General features: G+C 51.4%; 1 protein-coding gene across 1 annotated transcript in view; it reads right to left on the reverse strand.

The window, feature by feature from the left end:
• fam151a (family with sequence similarity 151 member A) overlaps positions 1 to 20,589 on the reverse strand; it is a gene marked incomplete at both ends in the record, with an annotated part of 95,283 nt that overhangs the window by 29,776 nt on the left and 44,918 nt on the right. The window contains 5 exons of the mRNA XM_084327645.1: positions 9,797 to 9,933; positions 11,129 to 11,205; positions 11,714 to 11,803; positions 11,980 to 11,985; positions 17,987 to 18,333. Coding sequence (XP_084183771.1) covers positions 9,797 to 9,933; positions 11,129 to 11,205; positions 11,714 to 11,803; positions 11,980 to 11,985; positions 17,987 to 18,333 — 657 coding nt within the window. The remainder of the gene's footprint in view (positions 1 to 9,796; positions 9,934 to 11,128; positions 11,206 to 11,713; positions 11,804 to 11,979; positions 11,986 to 17,986; positions 18,334 to 20,589) is intronic.

The following is a 20,589-nucleotide window of genomic DNA, read 5'->3' on the forward strand; positions in this document are numbered from 1 at the left end:
GAGTTGATTGAGTTCCTCTTCGCACGGTCGGATCCGTCTCCCTCCCGTCCTCCAATAGGGAGGGTATCCTCCATTAGGGAGGGTCGGGGGCTCGGTCCTCCCCGGTCTGATGGTTGTGGGGGGCCTCAGTAGGGTACATTTGTCGAGCTTCAGGCTCCCGCTCAGCTCCTGTAGTGCAGATGACGCTGAGCGGCAGCCATAATGAAATAGAACGTAAGGTTATGTATATAACCAAGTTCTATGAATTATGGTGACGCTCAGCGTCAGGACGCCACTGCGGCCCTTCATCTCACCTTGTGGTGAAAGTTTGGGAAGGAGGCGAGTAGGTGACCACACACCTGCTTATGAAGGTAAGCGGATAGGGGTGTGGCCAGACGAATGTTGGGATGTAAAGGTACATTGTGGAATTTTTTATTCAGTGCTCGTGCACGAAGTGAAGTGCGTGCAGATGACGCTGAGCGTCACCATAATTCATAGAGCTTGGTTATATACATAACCTTACGTTAACTGCCTGGGTGACTGTTTAAAGGCTAGCTTTGATGTATATATCATAGTTAACTGGCTGGGTGACTGTTTAAAGGCTAGCGTTGATGTATATATCATAGTTAACTGCCTGGGTGACTGTTTAAAGGCTAGCTTTGATGTATATATCATAGTTAACTGGCTGGGTGACTGTTTAAAGGCTAGTGTTACGAAGGATCAGATTAAACCGAATATATATATTTATTGATTGATATATATTGCATAATATTTGTATATCGTTTGATATCCCTTGTATATTCCTTGTACATATACACGGAATATCCCTTTAGCCTAGTACAGACCATAATATTTCATTCTCCTATTGGACAGCGGTCCACAGGCGCCATGGCCATACCTTCAAGGTCTGGTTCAAAGTCACCGCCGGGGACATGCCTGGACATGAACGGTACTGCGCAAGGATATGAGACAGGAATAAAGCTGGTACTAGTTTATTCATCTAAGCGTATAAATACGGTGCAGGTGAATACAGAAGTAGAGTTACCCAATAAGTTGAAGCCTCACCCACGATACGACGTGCGGTGCAGTATGGCCTGTTTGGCCCCAAATAGAGCATTGAGACCGCGTGCGAATTAATAACTGAAGTGTCAGAGTTTAACGCTGTACCGTCGAGTTCGACCTATTCTATTAAGTCAGTAATAGTCTATTTGTGTATAGTGTATCGTGCGGCTAAAGTTCTACAGTGACCAGCATCACCAACGTTTCCTCGTATCAGCTAGAGTGCTTATCCAGGCTGGGCTGCTTACCATGGCGCTTTCACCCGAGGGGCCCTAGACGAGGACCGTGTGGATTATGTACACTGGATAACCTACCGACGACTGCATAGCCCTTTTCGGCTGGATTATATTTGCTTTTGGTCCTGTAATTAATGGAGCAGAGAATCGCCGACACCCACAAGTGTGTGGGATTTAACCTGTGAGGAGCCACGTCGAGTCTGCCTCTCAGAAGTCTGAGGCCGGCTAGCTTTCTTCCATGTGGAGCTACATGCTACGGAGAACAGCTGTATTCGTCTGCGGATCAAGATCTTATTGCACAGTCTCCTGTACTTGGAGTCTCCTTATCATCGTTGACCCAGACTCTACTACCGACAAATCCTCTACCCTTGCTGGCTTACAACCGGGGGGACCCTACCAGTATCTCCCGCTATATTACTAGTGTACCATAGATATAATTCCCTAAGATTCAGGTTGTATGATTATCTCCTGCGTAATATGAGAATGGACATTCGTTATTGATTTGCCTACGCACATTCCTTTGCCTTATAAGCGCATCCAAAGTAAAGTAAAGTAAAGTATATTATGTACCTTTTGCTGCTAATAAATACTTAAATCCAGTTTTGTGTGGAACCGAGTCATTGTGGGAAGTGTTCATCATTAGATACCTGTGTACTGTATGGCCAGTAGGAATGTACATAAGACGGTAGTGGTTTAATGATACCATACTTATCAATACAGTCAGGGAATTGTACCCCTCAGTTACAATTGGTCCTTCGAGCCGGAGGGTAACTAGCGTAATATTAATATAGTGGTATTAATATTGACATGGCCAATGATGAACACTCCACAAAACGGTTCTCCTAAAATAGATCGCCCGCAGCGTAGACGGCAGACACCTCAGTACTTAGAGGATTACGTTGCCAGTATACTACCTAGCTTTCTACAGACGGTAAATGCGGAAAAAGTAGATAGTAAAATTATGTCCGACCCTACCGACCAGGCTACCCCGCCAATAGAGACCCTAGTGGGTTCTAACGTAACTGACCAAGCTCACGGTGGGGACCAGGAGGGACCTGACATGACTTTACCCCCCGCCAAGACCGAAGAAGTAGTCCCCGGAGAGCTCCAGGATAAAGAAAGCCCTCCAGGGATGGAACTCGACCCACTACAAGAAGGGACGAGCACCCCGGAGATGGATCTCCTCGATTCGCCACAGGAGAACGGATCTCCAACGAGTACTACCAGGAGCGGATCACCTCAACCAGCGTCTTCCCCCAGCGAGGCGGACAAGATGCTGGCGCAGGCCTTCCTCGCCAGCCTGGCAGCCTCAACCGAGCGCGATCGACTCCAAGCACAGACGCTTAGTGAGCGCGAACATTCTTCCATGGAAAGAGAACGCCTTCAAGCGCAGCAACGGAGTGACGAAGACCGTACACGTCTAGAGATTAGACGCCTCCAGACGGAAGAGAATATGGGAAGAGACCGCGCCGAAGCCCAGCGTGCCGCCGCCGAAGCCCAGCGCGCCGCTGCCGGTGCCCAAAGAGAAGCAGAGCGCGACCTCGCTCTCACCAAGCGCGAAGCCGAGCGCGACCGATTACAAGCGCAGATAATGGAGCAGCTGATTACCAGGGCAACCCCCCCTCCCTCCGCACGGAGCTCCAGGGCCTCGTCAAGACAAGGGTCAAGGGCACCCTCCCCTACCCGATCAAGCGACCCTGAGCCCGACCACCAGAGAGAGCCTATACCCCTCTCCGAACCCCTTCCCCGACCGGTCCAAGCGAGACCCAGCTACAGGGAAGAACCGGTCTATACCGCGGAGAGGCTAAATAGACGACTACAGGATCTAGATGACCTGCCAGAGGAAGAAGAAGAGGGAGAGGAGGAGAGTCAAGCCCAACAGCAGCACAGTACTCCACAGGACCAGGAGGTCCAGTACAGCCCAGGCTTTACCCCCGCGGCTCTGCGCTACAGACCCCCGACTCAATTCACGGGTGAGCTTGACGCACGACCAGCCCCGAGGAACAGCACCTGGGTACGCGGGCCATGGTACCCAGCAGGTACCAGCCCACCAAGACACGTAAGAGGAGACTCGCCTAGGAGGCCTCTCCTCCAACGCTCACCGATGTGCCAGCCATCCATGGCATCGTACCTTGGCACACCGACGTTCCCGGACTTCACACACGAGAACAGAGCACAGTACACAGAGCTACGAATGTGCTTAGAGACAATGATGTCCGATGTAGCTGATGAACCGTACAAATATGCTATCCTACTAAAGCACCTCAAGGTGCCCCGAGCGCACAATATAGCGCTGGCATATTCCACCTCTACTACCCCATACACCGCGGCTCTAGCAGCACTCGACCAAAGATATGGACGCATATGGGACTACGTAATACAAGAGATAAGGAATATTGACCGTCTACCCCCAGCCACAGACAATCGCTCACTAGATGACCTGTCTATCAAGGTACAATCCCTGGTAGGGATGCTGGGGGCGCAAAAGGAAAAGGGTATGCACGAACTGTACGCAAACTCTAATGTCGAGAGGATTTTAGAGAAGCTTCCGCCCGCCCGACAAGAGCGCTTCAGGCGGCAAAGAGACCACCGTGATCCTAACGGTCCCGAGCCATCCCTCCTAGACCTAGCCGACTTCCTGGCGAGAGAAGTCAACAGCCTACGGTTGGATACGTTCGTGCGGAGCACACCAAGCTCCAGAGAGGGACCTAGGAGAGCAAACGATGGCCGCAGATTGGTGACCGTCATGCACCAATCAGAATCAGTACCGAGCAACAAGAACCACAGTACCCCCTCGATGAAAGAGAAGTGGAAGATGGTGTGCCCGTACTGCGAAAAGGAACACTGGCTGTCACACTGTGACACGTTCAAGAAGATGACCACCGACGAGGTGAGTCAATGGATAAAGTCCAACCGACGCTGTTACCGATGTGCGCGCAGTCACATGGCAGCCGATTGCCGCTTAAAGAAGAGGTGTAGTCGGTGTGACGGAGCCCACTTAGACGTCCTACATGACAGTAACAGAAGAAAGCCTGCACCCTCAAGCAGCACAAAGGCAAGTGTTATGTACATTGACCCCGCCAGCAGCGGGGGCGCCCGGGTGCTCTTAAAGGTGGTCCGCGTAACATTGAGTTACCAAGACAAGGTCATGAACACTTACGCCGTCCTTGACGACGGGTCAGAGAAGACCCTTCTCCTCGCGTCCGCTGCGGCCCAGCTGGGGCTGCGGGGGAGCGAAGACCAGATGACGATTCGGACAATAAGAAGAGATCTAAAGACGATAAAGGGCGAGAATGTCTCCTTCACTATCGCAGCAAGCGGGCAGCCAGAGAGACGGTATAGGATCACTAACGCTTTCACCAGCCAAGACATAGGCCTGTCGCAGTACACCTACCCCATCGCCAAGCTGATGGATAAATATGTGCACCTGCGTCAACTACCTATACCGCTCATAGACGGTGCCACCCCGACCCTGCTGATAGGCTCCGACCATGCAGACCTCATCGTCCCGATGGACCGGGTCCACACAGGGCCCAGAGGCTGTCCTGCAGCAGTCGAGACCCGCCTAGGATGGACACTACAAGGCCCCCTCGCTAGGTCTCTTAACCGAACAGCAGCCACTAGCTGCCTCCACTCCAGAGTGACAGAAGAAGACACCACCCTCCTACAGCATGTCGAGAGGCTATGGACACTAGAGACAATGCCCTTTAAGAACGAAAAGAAAGACATTCGTTCCAAGGAAGACATTTACGCTATAGCCCTCCTCGAGCGGGGGACAAAGAGAGTCAAAGTCAACGGAGTGATGAGATACACAACTCCACTCCTGAGGCGAGAGGGTATGCCTACCTTCCATGCCCCAAAAGAAGCGACGGAGCGGTATCTATTGAACACAGAGCGGCGCCTAGCCAGAGACCCGCTCAAGAGACTGTGTACCGCGCTGAGATTGACAAGCTAATCACAGCGGGACACATAAAGAAAATTGACATTAAAGAGGCCGATCAGACGACCGAATCATGGTACGTGCCGCACCACAAAGTCCACCACAACGGCAAGGATCGTATTGTGTTCAACTGCAGCTACCAGATCGGATCACAAAATCTGAACAAAGAGCTCTTGCCCGGCCCAACACTCGGCCCCTCTCTACTAGGCGTGTTACTACGTTTCCGCCAAGACAAGGTGGCCATCAGCGGCGACATCAAAGGGATGTTCCTGCAGGTGCGACTAGTGGAGGAGGACAAGCCCCTGCTGCGGTTCCTATGGAGAGAGAGGATCGGGGACGAGCAACCAGCCATCTATCAATGGGAAGTCCTCCCTTTCGGAACCACATGCAGCCCATGCTGTGCTACGTTTGCACTGCAAAAACACGTCGCAGAGGACCCAGCAGCTGATGAAGAGGTCCGACAAAGTGTAGGAAATAGTTTCTACGTGGACAACTGTCTGCAAAGCGTCTCGACGCCAGAAGAAGCCGAGGCCCTCCTACTCAAGCTCCGCGCCTCCCTGATCAAAGGCGGCTTTGATCTCAGGCAGTGGGCCAGCAGCGACCCTCAAGTATTGCGCAGCCTCTCCCCCGAGGACAAGGCAGCAAGCAGCGAGACCTGGATGGCGACCATCCCAGGAGAAGCCCAAGAAATGACATTAGGACTAGTCTGGCGCTTCAAAACAGACTCGCTCCATTATAAACACACACCCCTGACCAAGGAGCAGGGAAGGTCGACTGCACTACCGACCACAAGACGGAGTGTATACAGAACACTCGCCAGACAATATGACCCGTTGGGATGTATTCTACCTTACACCACCAGGGCAAAGATGATTGTAAGAGCGTTATGGGACAAGGACCAAGGCTGGGACGACCCCATACCCGAACACCTTGCCTCCACATGGAGAGAGTGGGAGACAGAACTCAGCTCACTCCCAGGTGTCAACATACGCCGCAGCTACTTCCCACCCACAGTGAGGCCGGAGACGTGCCAGATGGACCTGCACGTCTTCAGCGACGCCTCCGAAGTAGCCTACGGTTCGGTGGCCTACTTGCGTGCCCGAGAGGAGGGAGGAGAAATACATACTGCTTTCATCCTGGCTCGCTCAAGAATAGCCCCACGCAAGCAACAATCTATCCCGCGTCTAGAGCTCTGCGCAGCCCTAGCAGGAGCGCAACTCGCCACGTTAATCCAACGTGAACTCACCATCCCGGTGCAAAGAACAATCTTGTGGTCAGACTCCATGACAGTACTCACATGGATCCGGTCTGATTCGTGTAGATACAAGGTCTTCGTGGGAGTCAGAGTCACAGAGATCCAAGATTTAACAGAAGCAGCAAGCTGGAGGTATGTGGACACAAAACACAACCCAGCTGACGTCATCACCCGGGGAATGTCCCTGGATGACCTCACCCGTCACAATCTATACAGTGACGGGCCAGAGTTCCTCAAGCTCCCGGAAGAAGAGTGGCCTACACCCACCCCACGGGAGGCGAGTAAAGAGGAGGCAGAGAACAAGAAATCTATGTTCTGTGGGTTGACCACACTCGTCTCCACAGACCCCAACATAGACGATTGCCTCACCCTTGAGAGTGCGCAGCTAAAGACATTCCTGTGGCATCACCCAGAGGTTCAGCTCACTACTGACATTACTGCAGCTAACTACGAAGAAGCAGAACTTCTTCTCCTACAGCGAGCCCAGAGAGACTCGTTTCCCGATGAGCTAGACTGTCTACAGGGAGCAAAGCCCGTCCCGTCAGACAGCAGATTGCTCCACCTAGCCCCCGAGAGCGACACCCATAATCTCATCAGAGTGGGTGGTCGTCTGCGGAGAGCTCCAGACTTACCGGATGACGTCAAGTACCCGATAGTCTTAAACAGCCGACACAAGGTCACAGAGCTGATCATAAAGAAATACGACGAGGATGTGCATCACGCCGGGGCAGAGAGAGTCTTCGCGGAGATCAGACGTCGTTATTGGATACTGCAAGGGAGAGAAGCAGTACGACGTTTCCAGCGGACTTGTCTAGACTGTCGTAAATGGCGAGCACAGCCCAGTATACCCCGGATGGCTGACCTACCTCCCTGTCGCCTCCGACTCGGCGACAAGCCTTTTCACTCCACCGGTATGGACTGTTTCGGCCCGCTGTATGTAAAGAAAGGAAGAGGGACCGAGAAGCGGTGGGGTATTGTATTCAAATGCATGACCACCCGAGCGATGCACATAGAACTCCTTCCAACCATGAGCACAGACTCATTCCTTATGGCCTTCCGAAGATTCACATCGCGGAAAGGCAAACCGTCTATATTATTGTCTGATCACGGGACAAACTTCAAAGGCGGAGAAAGAGAGCTGAGAGAGAGCTTCCAAGCTATGGGCCCAGAACTTAAGACCCACCTCGCTCCATACCAGATTGACTTCCAGTTTAATCCCCCGAATGCACCTCACTTCGGTGGAACTTGGGAACGAGAAGTACGTTCAATAAAGACAGCCCTGTACGCCGTGCTTGGGGCCCAGACCGTGGCGGAAGAAGTCCTAATGACAGTCCTCACGGAGATCGAGGGAGTATTGAACTCAAAGCCCCTCGGTTACTTCTCAAGTGATGTAGCAGATGTCGACCCAGTCACCCCCAACACTCTCTTGATGGGGCGGCTGGACCCCGCGCTACCACAGACAGTGTACAGGCCTGAAGAAGCGAACGGCCGAAGAATGTGGAGGTACAGTCAAGTATTGGCTGACAAGTTTTGGAACAGCTTCCTACTCCACTATCTACCGTCTCTACAGACCCGCCAGAAATGGGTGAAAGAGAGGGACAATTTGACAGAAGGAACAGTCGTCATGATTATCGACCAGTCACTACCCCGAGCTATGTGGCCGGCTGGCCGCGTAAGCAAAGTGATCACCGGTGCCGACGGAAAGGTCAGAGCGGCCGAAGTGCTCGTCCAAGGGCGGATCTACACCCGACCCGTGGCGAGGCTAATAGAGTTGCCAAGGCTCCCCGATACTATTGATGACGACCATGACCCCATGACTTTGTGAACTGCCCTACCCTCACAACAGACATTGAGTAGTGGACAGTGCGGTTAATCTGTCTCTGCTTATCTAATTAGGTGGGACTAATTAGGAGGCGGCTGTTACGAAGGATCAGATTAAACCGAATATATATATTTATTGATTGATATATATTGCATAATATTTGTATATCGTTTGATATCCCTTGTATATTCCTTGTACATATACACGGAATATCCCTTTAGCCTAGTACAGACCATAATATTTCATTCTCCTATTGGACAGCGGTCCACAGGCGCCATGGCCATACCTTCAAGGTCTGGTTCAAAGTCACCGCCGGGGACATGCCTGGACATGAACGGTACTGCGCAAGGATATGAGACAGGAATAAAGCTGGTACAAGTTTATTCATCTAAGCGTATAAATACGGTGCAGGTGAATACAGAAGTAGAGTTACCCAATAAGTTGAAGCCTCACCCACGATACGACGTGCGGTGCAGTATGGCCTGTTTGGCCCCAAATAGAGCATTGAGACCGCGTGCGAATTAATAACTGAAGTGTCAGAGTTTAACGCTGTACCGTCGAGTTCGACCTATTCTATTAAGTCAGTAATAGTCTATTTGTGTATAGTGTATCGTGCGGCTAAAGTTCTACAGTGACCAGCATCACCAACGTTTCCTCGTATCAGCTAGAGTGCTTATCCAGGCTGGGCTGCTTACCATGGCGCTTTCACCCGAGGGGCCCTAGACGAGGACCGTGTGGATTATGTACACTGGATAACCTACCGACGACTGCATAGCCCTTTTCGGCTGGATTATATTTGCTTTTGGTCCTGTAATTAATGGAGCGGAGAATCGCCGACACCCACAAGTGTGTGGGATTTAACCTGTGAGGAGCCACGTCGAGTCTGCCTCTCAGAAGTCTGAGGCCGGCTAGCTTTCTTCCATGTGGAGCTACATGCTACGGAGAACAGCTGTATTCGTCTGCGGATCAAGATCTTATTGCACCGTCTCCTGTACTTGGAGTCTCCTTATCATCGTTGACCCAGACTCTACTACCGACAAATCCTCTACCCTTGCTGGCTTACAACCGGGGGGACCCTACCAGTATCTCCTGCTATATTACTAGTGTACCATAGATATAATTCCCTAAGATTCAGGTTGTATGATTATCTCCTGCGTAATATGAGAATGGACATTCGTTATTGATTTGCCTACGCACATTCCTTTGCCTTATAAGCGCATCCAAAGTAAAGTAAAGTAAAGTATATTATGTACCTTTTGCTGCTAATAAATACTTAAATCCAGTTTTGTGTGGAACCGAGTCATTGTGGGAAGTGTTCATCATTAGATACCTGTGTACTGTATGGCCAGTAGGAATGTACATAAGACGGTAGTGGTTTAATGATACCATACTTATCAATACAGTCAGGGAATTGTACCCCTCAGTTACAGCTAGCGTTGATGTATATATCATAGTTAACTGGCTGATAGTTAATTGGGTGACTGTTTGACCGACTGGTTTCTTACTGGCTGCTTGTTTGAATGCTGACAGCGTTGGTTCGTAGATATCGTAGTAGATTCTGGCTGGGTTGCTGTTGTCTCGTACAAAGAGAAGGTCGCTCACATTAGGGTGGATACTGCCCTGCCATAGGGTGAGACTGAACCTGGAGAGAACCAATCGCAACACAGGTTCACATTACACCTTGCCAATTATAATACAGGGTTCGATTGAAAAACAGACTAATCAGAATGCAAAGTCAGATTATAGCTGACCAATGACAACAGAATTTGAAGGAACCTTTGTCAACCAATCACAATTAGTCATAATGGCAACACGTCATCAGCACTGATTTGTGATCACCACACCCCCTTTTGGGGAAAATATGATGTTATGATTCTATACCAGCTGATCTTTAGCATGTTGGTCACCATGGTGACCTTATGATTCTATACCAGCTGACCTTTAGAATGCTGGGCACCATGGTGACGTTATGATTCTATACCAGCTGACCTTTAGAATGCTGGGCACCATGGTGATGTTATGATTCTATACCAGCTGACCTTTAGAATGCTGGGCACCCTGGTGATGTTATGATTCTATACCAGCTGACCTTTAGAATGCTGGGCACCATGGTGACGTTATGATTCTCTACCAGCTGACCTTTAGCATGTTGGTCACCATGGTGATGTTATGATTCTATACCAGCTGACCTTTAGCATGTTGGTCACCATGGTGACGTTATGATTCTATACCAGCTGACCTTTAGAATGCTGGGCACCATGGTGATGTTATGATTCTATACCAGCTGACCTTTAGAATGCTGGTCACCATGGTGACCTTATGATTCTATACCAGCTGACCTTTAGAATGCTGGTCACCATGGTGACCTTATGATTCTATACCAGCTGACCTTTAGAATGCTGGGCACCATGGTGATGTTATGATTCTATACCAGCTGACCTTTAGAATGCTGGTCACCATGGTGACCTTATGATTCTCTACCAGCTGACCTTTAGCATGTTGGTCACCATGGTGATGTTATGATTCTATACCAGCTGACCTTTAGAATGCTGGGCACCATTGTGATGTTATGATTCTATACCAGCTGACCTTTAGAATGCTGGGCACCATTGTGATGTTATGATTCTATACCAGCTGACCTTTAGAATGCTGGGCACCATTGTGATGTTATGATTCTATACCAGCTGACCTTTAGAATGTTGGTCACCATGGTGATGTTATGGAGGACATTGTTCCCTATTTAATTTCTAGAGCAGCAACATGGTGAGCAACCTGGATAATCGGAATGAAATAGTGTTGTGTTACATGGTGTACTAGTGTGGTTGTACTGTAGTTACCGTGGTGACTGGCTGAGGAGCCAGCTAAAGTGTTGCCAGGCGTTACGAACCATCAGAGCATGCGCAGGAAATGTCACCTGAAGAAAACAGTCAGACATTATCATGTTCTCATGGTTTAAAACAGTTAGACGTGATCATGTTCTCATGGTTTAAAACGGTCAGATGTGATCATGTTCTCGTGGTTTAAAACAGTCAGACGTGATCATGTTCTCATGGTTTAAAACAGTCAGACATTATCATATTCTCACTTTTAGAAAGAATACAATTAAACCAAACCAACCACGGGGAGGTATTTATGAAATTGTACGTAAAGTAGAGTGATGTAAAGTAATGTAAAGTAAAGTAAAGTAGAGTGATGTAAAGTAGAGTGATGTAAAGTAAAGTAGAGTGATGTAAATTAAGATTGTGATGTAAAGTAAAGTAGAGAAATGTAAAGTAAAGTTGAGTAATGTAAATTGCGTCCATTTAAAGTAGAGTACAGCAAAGTACAATAGAGTAGAGTAGAGTAGAGTAGAGTAGAGTAGAGTAGAGTAGAGTAGAGTAGAGTAGAGTAGAGTAGAGTAGAGTAAAGTAAAGTATAGTGACCTTCTGAGGCAGGTGTTTGATGAGGTCATACATCTCTTCCACCATGGATCTGCTGTAGGTCTTGTCAGGGAACTGAGGAACATACAGGACCTGGATAAACACACAGAGACAATAACTTACATTAACCTGATAAACACACACAGAGACAATAACTTACATTAACCTGATTAACACACACAGAGACAATAACTTACATTAACCTGATAAACACACACAGAGACAATAACTTACATTAACCTGATTAACACACAGAGACAATAACTTACATTAACCTGAAAAACACACAGAGACAATAACTTACACTAACCTGATAAACACACACAGAGACAATAATTTACATTAACCTGAAAAACACACAGAGACAATGACTTACACTAACACACAGAGACAATAACTTACACTAACACACAGACAATAACTTACACTAACACACAGAGACAATAACGTTAGGTTATGACTATAACCAAGTTCTGTTAATTAGGAGTGACGCTTGGCATCACACTGCACTATCTCGCGTACGTGCACACGCACTGAATAAATTCCACAAATGTACCTTTAATACCAGTATTAGTCTGACCACACCCCTCATCAGCTTACCTTCATAAGCAGGTGTGTGGTCACCTGCTCTCCTCCTTCCCAAGCTTTCACCACAAGGTGAGGTCAAGGGCTGCAGCGGCCGTCGGATGCCAAGCGTCACCCCTAATTAACAGAACTTGGTTATAGTCATAACCTAACGTTCTGTTCCATTAGGGGCTCTGCTTGGCATCACACTGCACAAAGGGAGGCCAAGCGGAGCCGCTGGCCGACAAATACACCCCGCTGAAGGCCCCCCACAACCAACAGAACAGGGAGGGCCGAGCCCCCCCGACCCCCCCTAATGGAGGGCACCCTCCCTATTAGAGGTTTACCGAGAGGGCGACGGACCCGACAGCGCGAAGAGGCACTCAAGCAACTCAACGCACAGGGTGAGCAGACCGTGGCTTGACCCCACGACTACACCCACGCACAACCCGCATGCCACCCGGGAACGAACGTAGGGAACAACCTCGTTACTGCCCCCAGAATCACGGGATCAAGGGCAAACCCAACCCCGTGGCAAGGCCGTAGCAGCGGAGCGCGAAGGAAGACCCAGACCCACCAAAAGGACTGGACTCCCTGGAATGGGGGCCCGGAGAAGTCCATGATGCCAGCATCAAGACCCCACCAGGTGGGCACCTAGTGACCCCGCCCCCCACATCGCCAGCGTATTCGGACAAAGGCCCCTCAGCCAAGCGGGCCCTGTCCTCCCCAACAGTACACCGCCTGGCACACAGGCCCTGCAACAGGCAGACAGCACGGTCGTAACACACAAGAGTTAACCAACGGAAGCAGGCAGTGCACCGGGAAAAAAGACCAGGCAACAGGCTGTCAACCCAAGCCTGGAGACTGCGGACGAGACAGGCGCCAGAAAGGACAGCTGAACACAGCCGCCCCGGTGGAAGGGGCGTATGCTGGCGTTGTCGCATAACCAAGCCTCCACAGAGAAGGCTGATACGATCGGCAGACGTCATGAACGTGCAGGGGCACCCCCAATCGGAGAAACCGGGAGTTGACACTGCAGCAACACACCAGAGAACCAACCACCCAGGCATTACCCTATGCAATGGTTGGTCCCATAACCCCTCAGGAAAGAAACCACAAAAACACACCTGCGGCACTGCCGCAGCCCGCGTTCTGGTTTCCAACAGGGCTATCCCGGGCCTACGGGTCAACGAAACATTACCCCAGACCGGGCCCGGTGATACGGGGAGCACAGGGTCCCCCGAGGAGGCTAAACCACCCCAACAGGCCCCTCTGCGCCAAGCGCAAGAGAAGAGCGTAAAAAATGGAAGACCAGCCCCAGCACCCCGCACTCGGTATTCCCAGGAGGTCACCCAACCAAGTACCAACCAAGACCAACCTGCACAGCGGCCGAGATCCGACGAGATCGGGCGCGTACAGGTTGGCACGGCCGTAAGCCATTACGACAGTGCAGAATACAACGCACCCAACAAGGGTTCCATAACGCACAACCCTGTGACACCCGGACCGACCTAGCATTTTTTCCCCCTGAAAAAAACCCAAGTCCCTCAGGGTACCAGAACAGCAGATCTGCATCCCCGGCGGACAACGGGTGTAACTGATCTGGACCAGCGCGACCAGAACCAGTCCCGTGCCCTAATCACGCCGACCTGCCAACCCCAGGAGAAGGGGCAGATATGCGTGTTGATCCCAAAACATAAAAAGAAGGCGCCACCCAGACGTTTCGGTACGAACCGCGCCCGGTGGCCCACCCCTAGGGCGTGAGACCCTTCCCCATATGTCCAGACCCATTCCGTTATCATCCCCTGACATGAACGGGAACCCATCGACAACCACACAGGGTGTCGGAAGAGGAAAAACCCCCATCCCAATTGCTTCATAAAAACGCTGTTTCAACCCCAAGCAATCAAGGCGCGCCAGTCAGCCAATGCCCCAAAAGAACATCCTGAGCTAGCACTATGTGTGCGTTTTGACATACCCACATCAACAATAAGCCGTTTAGACCACCTTATTGAATCCCCAAGACGCCCAGGGGAACGACAAGAGGAGCGAGATGCAATCAACTCCATGAATGAATGAATGAAAAACTTTACCCAACAGACTGCAGAAAGGGTACAACCCAGTACGGCAATACACACAATTGGTTAAGGGGAGGCAGACCTGAGAAAGACGTTAGTCTTGTTTCCATCAGGGACCCTCATTTCCAATCCATATAGACACATCCAACTCTTTATAATAATAAAGAAAAAGCATCACCCGTATGACCCAACTGCACAGCTGGGAGTAAAAAACCTGTTTTCACATGATTTTAATCCAGTCACTCTTTTTAATCAGAGTGTAAGACCAGACCCTCCCAGAAACACCTTCCCACATGAGTTCATAGCCATGAAAAAGATATGCCAACTGTGAGTCACGTGACCAACCGACTCAAGTTGACACATAAAAATCGGGCGCAGCAGAACTGTGAGCCCTACGCCCTAAACTCGACACCTTTAAGACACCAACTCATGGAAGGCGTCGCCATAGCAACACCGCTACAACGGGCGGGGAAACCTGCCGGCTCCTGTCATGTAATAGGAGTCGGTAGAATAACCCCCCCCCCCCCCGCCAAGACGTCCCACCGGCTTGGCCCCAACCGTAGCCATCTTGAAAACCTCCGGTAGAAAGCAATGCATAGCATAAGCTAATACAATGCCCGCTACCCACAAAAATGTGAACAGGTTTTACAACAAAACACAAGTCGCCTGGTCGTGAATCCTACACCCGTTGACTATGTCGTACATAGGAAAAAAACGCTGATCGAGAGTAAACGGCTAGGCCGTGAAATGTGTGTGTACGAGTATTACTGCAACTAAACAACACAGCATTGTGAGACACATATACTTAGTTCAAGCAATGGAATAACACCAGTTTCTACCTGCATGTGGAGCATCAAGCTAATAGAACCTATTACCGAGTGTACGTTGCAGACCTTGCTTAACCTCGTAACACAACACGACTCATCCCACAACGTAAAAGGGCAGATTCATATATACACAACCCCACCATATGAATTGTTTGAAGAAACACACAGTTTGTTCGGCCAAAACACAGTCCCCCTCACATCGGGGAACTTTTTTATTAAACTAAATAAAGTGTTCTAAGGCACAAAATCATAGAGGGGCCGGGGAGGGTGTAGAGGAGAGGGGACACAGAGGGGAAAAGTCACTCAACGGCGTCTGCCACCTCGCGCCGCTCGAGTCTTGCCACCCCGAGGAGCCCCGGAGGGACGGTAGGTTACAGTCTGCTGGACACGACGTTCCCTACCGTCTCCTCCGGTCGTGGATGGGCCGGCGGTGGCAGAAGCGCCGTTTCGTCCCCTGGCCCTCTTGGCAGGGCCAGCAGCGGCGGCGGAGGCAGTGGTAGCGGTGACGGAGACAGCTCGACGTCGCGGAAGCCTTCTGACTCCACCGGCAAGGACGGGAGGCGGAAAATGGGGTTGGAGAATGGACCTCTCCTCTGCCATCTCTCTGCATGTTGAGGTCATCAACCGCAGGGCCTTCCCGAATAGGCCAGCGTCGGAGAGGGCGGCCGTCAGAAGAGGAGCTCTCTTCTTCTCTGGCACACGGGCCTGCTCCAGCCAAAGGTGACGCTGGCCCACAGTGGCCCAGGGTGGCCAGGGCGCGCACTTTCCCCATGGCTATGGCCAGCACCTGGGAAAGGTGCAGGACAGCTCCCGCAGCCTGGGTGATCTGATCGCATTTCACCTCGTTCAGATCCGTGCCGCCCGTCATTATCCCCGATACAAATCTAGCCAGGTGGGCGATGTTAGACGCCGCAGCTAGCGATTGTGTACCAGCGATGAATGACTGGTCACCCCAATAAGCCAATCGCCTAGCCGATTTCCCCTGGAGGACCGGCTTGCATAGGGGTTCCCACACCATATCCGGACAGAGGAGCGTGGCCATCGAACTGTCAAGCCGAGGCACGCCCTCCCCCATACCTTTGACTAACCCCGACACCCGCGTAACTGGTACGTAGGCAGGAGTTAGTCCCATGATGTTGGACACCGCCTGACCCCGACGAACATAGGCCCCCATCGATGGGAAAAATGGGTAGACAACGTCCACCCCTCTCACTGGGGGACGCTGCCAGGGATGGCCTATGAGGTCATCAGGGACAGGTGCAGGCAATGGCAGCGGCAGCGGCACGCCGTTTGCGGCGGCGGCTACCGCCATGAGCTCGGGAAACAAGGCCCGCAGTTCCCCCTGCGAACCTTCCTCCACCGACCCCGCATCCCTCACATGCAGCAGGCTGCGACTGGTCAAGGAGCCACAGTCTGATGTGGCCGACAGTAGGGCATCCTGCTGATGAGGCCAAGGTAGTTCCTCGACATCCTCGAACAGGGCGCCCCATGGAGCCATTTCCCCCCCCTCCGGGGTCTCCTGAGGAGGGATACTCTCCTCCACGGGGCCATCATACAAAAACCCGTCGGCCTCTTCCATGAAGTCCTCAGTTTCCATTGGAAATCCAGAGCCGGACACATCTTCGCTGGTCTCCAGCAGTTCCCCAAACCCAGGCCGTTCGCGCCTGCACGCTACCATCTTGCGACGTGAACGGGCAGACGCGAAAAGTTTGCGTCGCAAATCCTCTGGCTCCAAGACAACCCCCCGTTCACCAACGGGCGATTCCCCGGAACCAGAGGAACCAGAGTCGAGATCAGGCCATCGCCGGAGCAACGGCACCGACTCCTCGGCTCTTCGGTGAGGCAAACTATCCACCGGCAGTCTCCCGGGCTGGGTCGGCAACCACGAAGTGGCAACAGCCCAGCACCAAGGCGCACGACGGAGGCGGGAATGGAGAACCGCTGGTGAAGAGTAGGTCTAGCGGGTCTACTCTCCACGGAATACATTATGACCCAACTTTTTCTTGTACAACAAATGTGAGAGAAGAAAAAATTAAGCACAATGTAAACCCGTCACAACTCTTTTCAACTAACAACACGTCAAGTGGGGTACTACCAGGCACTTCCTTGTGGTGAAAGCGAGAAGGAGGAGAGCAGGTGACCACACACCTGCTTATGAAGGTAAGCTGATGAGGGGTGTGGTCAGACTAATACTGGTATTAAAGGTACATTTGTGGAATTTATTCAGTGCGCGTGCACGTACGCGAGATAGTGCAGTGTGATGCCAAGCAGAGCCCCTAATGGAACAGAACTTACATTATTACATGGTGTTTTAACATTAGCAGAAATGCTTAATTGTGATTGGTCAATAGCGCTCGTCAGAGGTCCATTATTACTCGATAACAGACCTCTGCCAAGTAATAATGACCACTGTGCGCAGCTGTAGAAATCAAGCCCACTGACACACACTGCATCAGTGCAGCCAATCATCAGGGGGATCAGGGGGACTGGAAATGGGGACAGAGGGCTGACGAGGGGGGCTGGAAAACGGGGACAGAGGGCCGACGAGGGGGGCTGGAAACGGGGACAGAGGGCCGATGAGGGGGCCTGGAAACGGGGACAGAAGGCCGATGAGGGAGGCTGGAAACGGGGACAGAAGCCGGGCGAGGGGGGCTGGTAACGGGGACAGAGGGCCGACGAGGGGGGCCGGAAATGGGGACAGAGGGCCAACGAGGGGGGCTGGAGCAGGGGGGGGCGAAGTCGACAGCCCCGGAGTAGGGCCCCGGACGGGGGTCTCTCAAGGCGTAGACCTAGGGGCAGGCCCAGACGTGGGCCTTGGCGTAGACCCCGGTGAGGGCCACGGCACAGAGGCAGGACCAGACATGGAGCCGGGGCCAGACGTAGAAGCAGACCTGGGCGCAAAGGCAGGACCAGACGTGGAGCCGGGACCAGGCGTAGAAGCAGACCTGGTCGTAGCGGCTGGGCCAGGCGTAGAAGCCGGACCAGGCGTAGAGGCTGGGCCGGGCATAGAAGCTGGGCTGGGCGTGGCTGGGCTGGGCGTGGAAGCCGGACCAGGCGTAGCGGCTGGGCCAGGCATAGAAGCCGGACCAGGCATAGAACCGGACTTGGGCATAGAGCCGGACTCGGGCGTAGAAGCAGAACCGGAAGCAGGTGACTACCCGGGGACAGGAGCAGGAGCATGACCCGGACCAGGAGTCGGAGCAGGGACAGGAGCAGCCGGGGCAGCACAAGCGGGGGCTAAGCTAGCAGTAAGGGCCATGCTAGCTTCCTGGGCTGTGCTGGCTGCAGGACAAGCTAGCTGAAGGAGCAGTCCAAGTTGTGACTGCAACTTGTTCCTGTTTGCGGACGACTCAGCCCTGCTGGTCTCTGAGAAGAACAAGTTGCAGGTTGAAAAAACCCTCAGCTCGGAACTGGGCAAAATCTGCATATGGCTCGCTGATAACAAACTATCATTACACATGGGCAAAACAGAGTCCATTCTCTTCGGTTCAAATAACAAACTCAGCAAGACCGACGGCTTCTCAGTTACAGTGGGTGACAATATTGTCACAAGGAAAGATGAAATTACCTACCTGGGTTCCATCCTAGAGGCAAATCTTTCCTGTGTCAAAATGGCATCCAATGTAATAAAAAAAGTCAACCAACAAACTAGATTCTTGTACTGGATCTCCTCTCTGGTAAACAAGAATACCCTGAAGACTCTGGCAGGAGCACTCAAGGGTACTACGACTATGCTTGCACCTCATGGTACCAAAGCACCTCAAAGGTGCTAAAAACAAGATTACAAACATCACAAAACAAACTGGTCAGACTATTACTTGACCTTACCCCTAGAACCCACCTCACCCCTGCCCACTTTGACAACCTAGGATGGCTTAGAGTAAACGACAGAGTACAGCAACTTGCAATGGGCCTGGTCTACAAGATACACTATACGACTAAGGTACCCATGTACATGTCAAAATACTTCCCAAAGGTCAGTGAATACCATGACCACAACACCAGAGGAAGCTCAACAAATCATGTTAAACCCAGATTCGGCTCAAACAAGGGACTAAACACGTTTTGCAATTATGCCACATCAATGTGGAACGCCCTACCCAAAGCTGTAAAGGAATGTGAATCCCTACCCACATTCAAAACCGCACCTACGGGAGGCTGCAATTCGAAACTGGCCACCGTAAATGTCCAAACCCCCCACCCCCTCAGTCTCCTCACCCCCTCAGTCTAGACAGTCTCCTCCCCACCGCATGTATATATTCTCTACCCGCCGTATGTATATTTCTCTCCCACCCGCCCACCCCCTCCTAATGTACAGTCCCCTCCCCATCATATGTATATACTCTGTCAGGATCTATGGGTAACAGTACTGTATATTTGAATACCATTTATGTCACAAATGTATCAGTACTAAATACCTGTAGGCCTATGTCCCTATGCCATAAATGTCATGTATGTTGTGTATGTCATAAATGTCAATATGAATTGAAAATGGGGGACCCTGATGTAAACAAGACAAACGTCTTTCTCTGGTCTGCATCCCCTTAACAATTGTGTGTAGTGAGCCGTACTGTATTGTACCCATTCTGCAATCTGTTAAATAAAGTTTTCATTCATTCATTCATTCATTCATTCATTCATTCATTCATTCATTCATTCAGCTGTGGGGACCAAAGTGACCACACCGATTGTGGCTTGGGTAACGGGGGCTAGGCTAGCCTTAGGAGACTTGTGAGCTACAGAGGCTCCACTAGCTGCAGAGACTCTGCTAGCAGTGGGGGCTGTGCTAGCTGTAGAGGGTACACTAGCCGAGAGGGTTAGGGTGCTAGCTGTAGGTGCTACACTAGCGGGGGAGACTGAGGTGCTAGCTGTAGTGGTTACACTAGCAGGAAGGACTAAGGTTCTAGCTGTAGTGACTACACTAGCAGGCGGGGCTAAGGTGCTAGCAGTCGGAGTGACTCCAGCAGGAGGGACTAGGGTGCTAGCAGTAGGAGCTACTCTAGCAGGAGGGACTAGGGTGCTAGCAGTAGGAGCTACTCTAGCAGGAGGGGCCAAGGTGCTAGCAGTAAGAGTTACTCTAGCAGGAGGGACTAGGGTGCTAGCAGTAGTGACTACACTAGCAGGCGGGGCTAAGGTGCTAGCAGTAGAAGTTACTCTAGCAGGAGGGGCCAAGGTGCTAGCAGTCGGAGTGACTCCAGCAGGAGGGACTAGGGTGCTAGCAGTAGGAGCTACTCTAGCAGGAGGGACTAGGGTGCTAGCAGTAGGAGCTACTCTAGCAGGAGGGGCTAAGGTGCTAACAGTAAGAGTTACTCTAGCAGGAGGGACTAGGGTGCTAGCAGTAGGGGCTACTCTAGCAGGAGTGACTAAGGTGCTAGCAGCAGTTACTCTAGCAGAAGGGGCTGAGGTGCTA

This window comes from Notolepis coatsorum, assembly GCF_963971535.1.
Source record: "Notolepis coatsorum genome assembly, chromosome: 13".
Lineage (NCBI taxonomy): Eukaryota > Metazoa > Chordata > Actinopteri > Aulopiformes > Paralepididae > Notolepis > Notolepis coatsorum.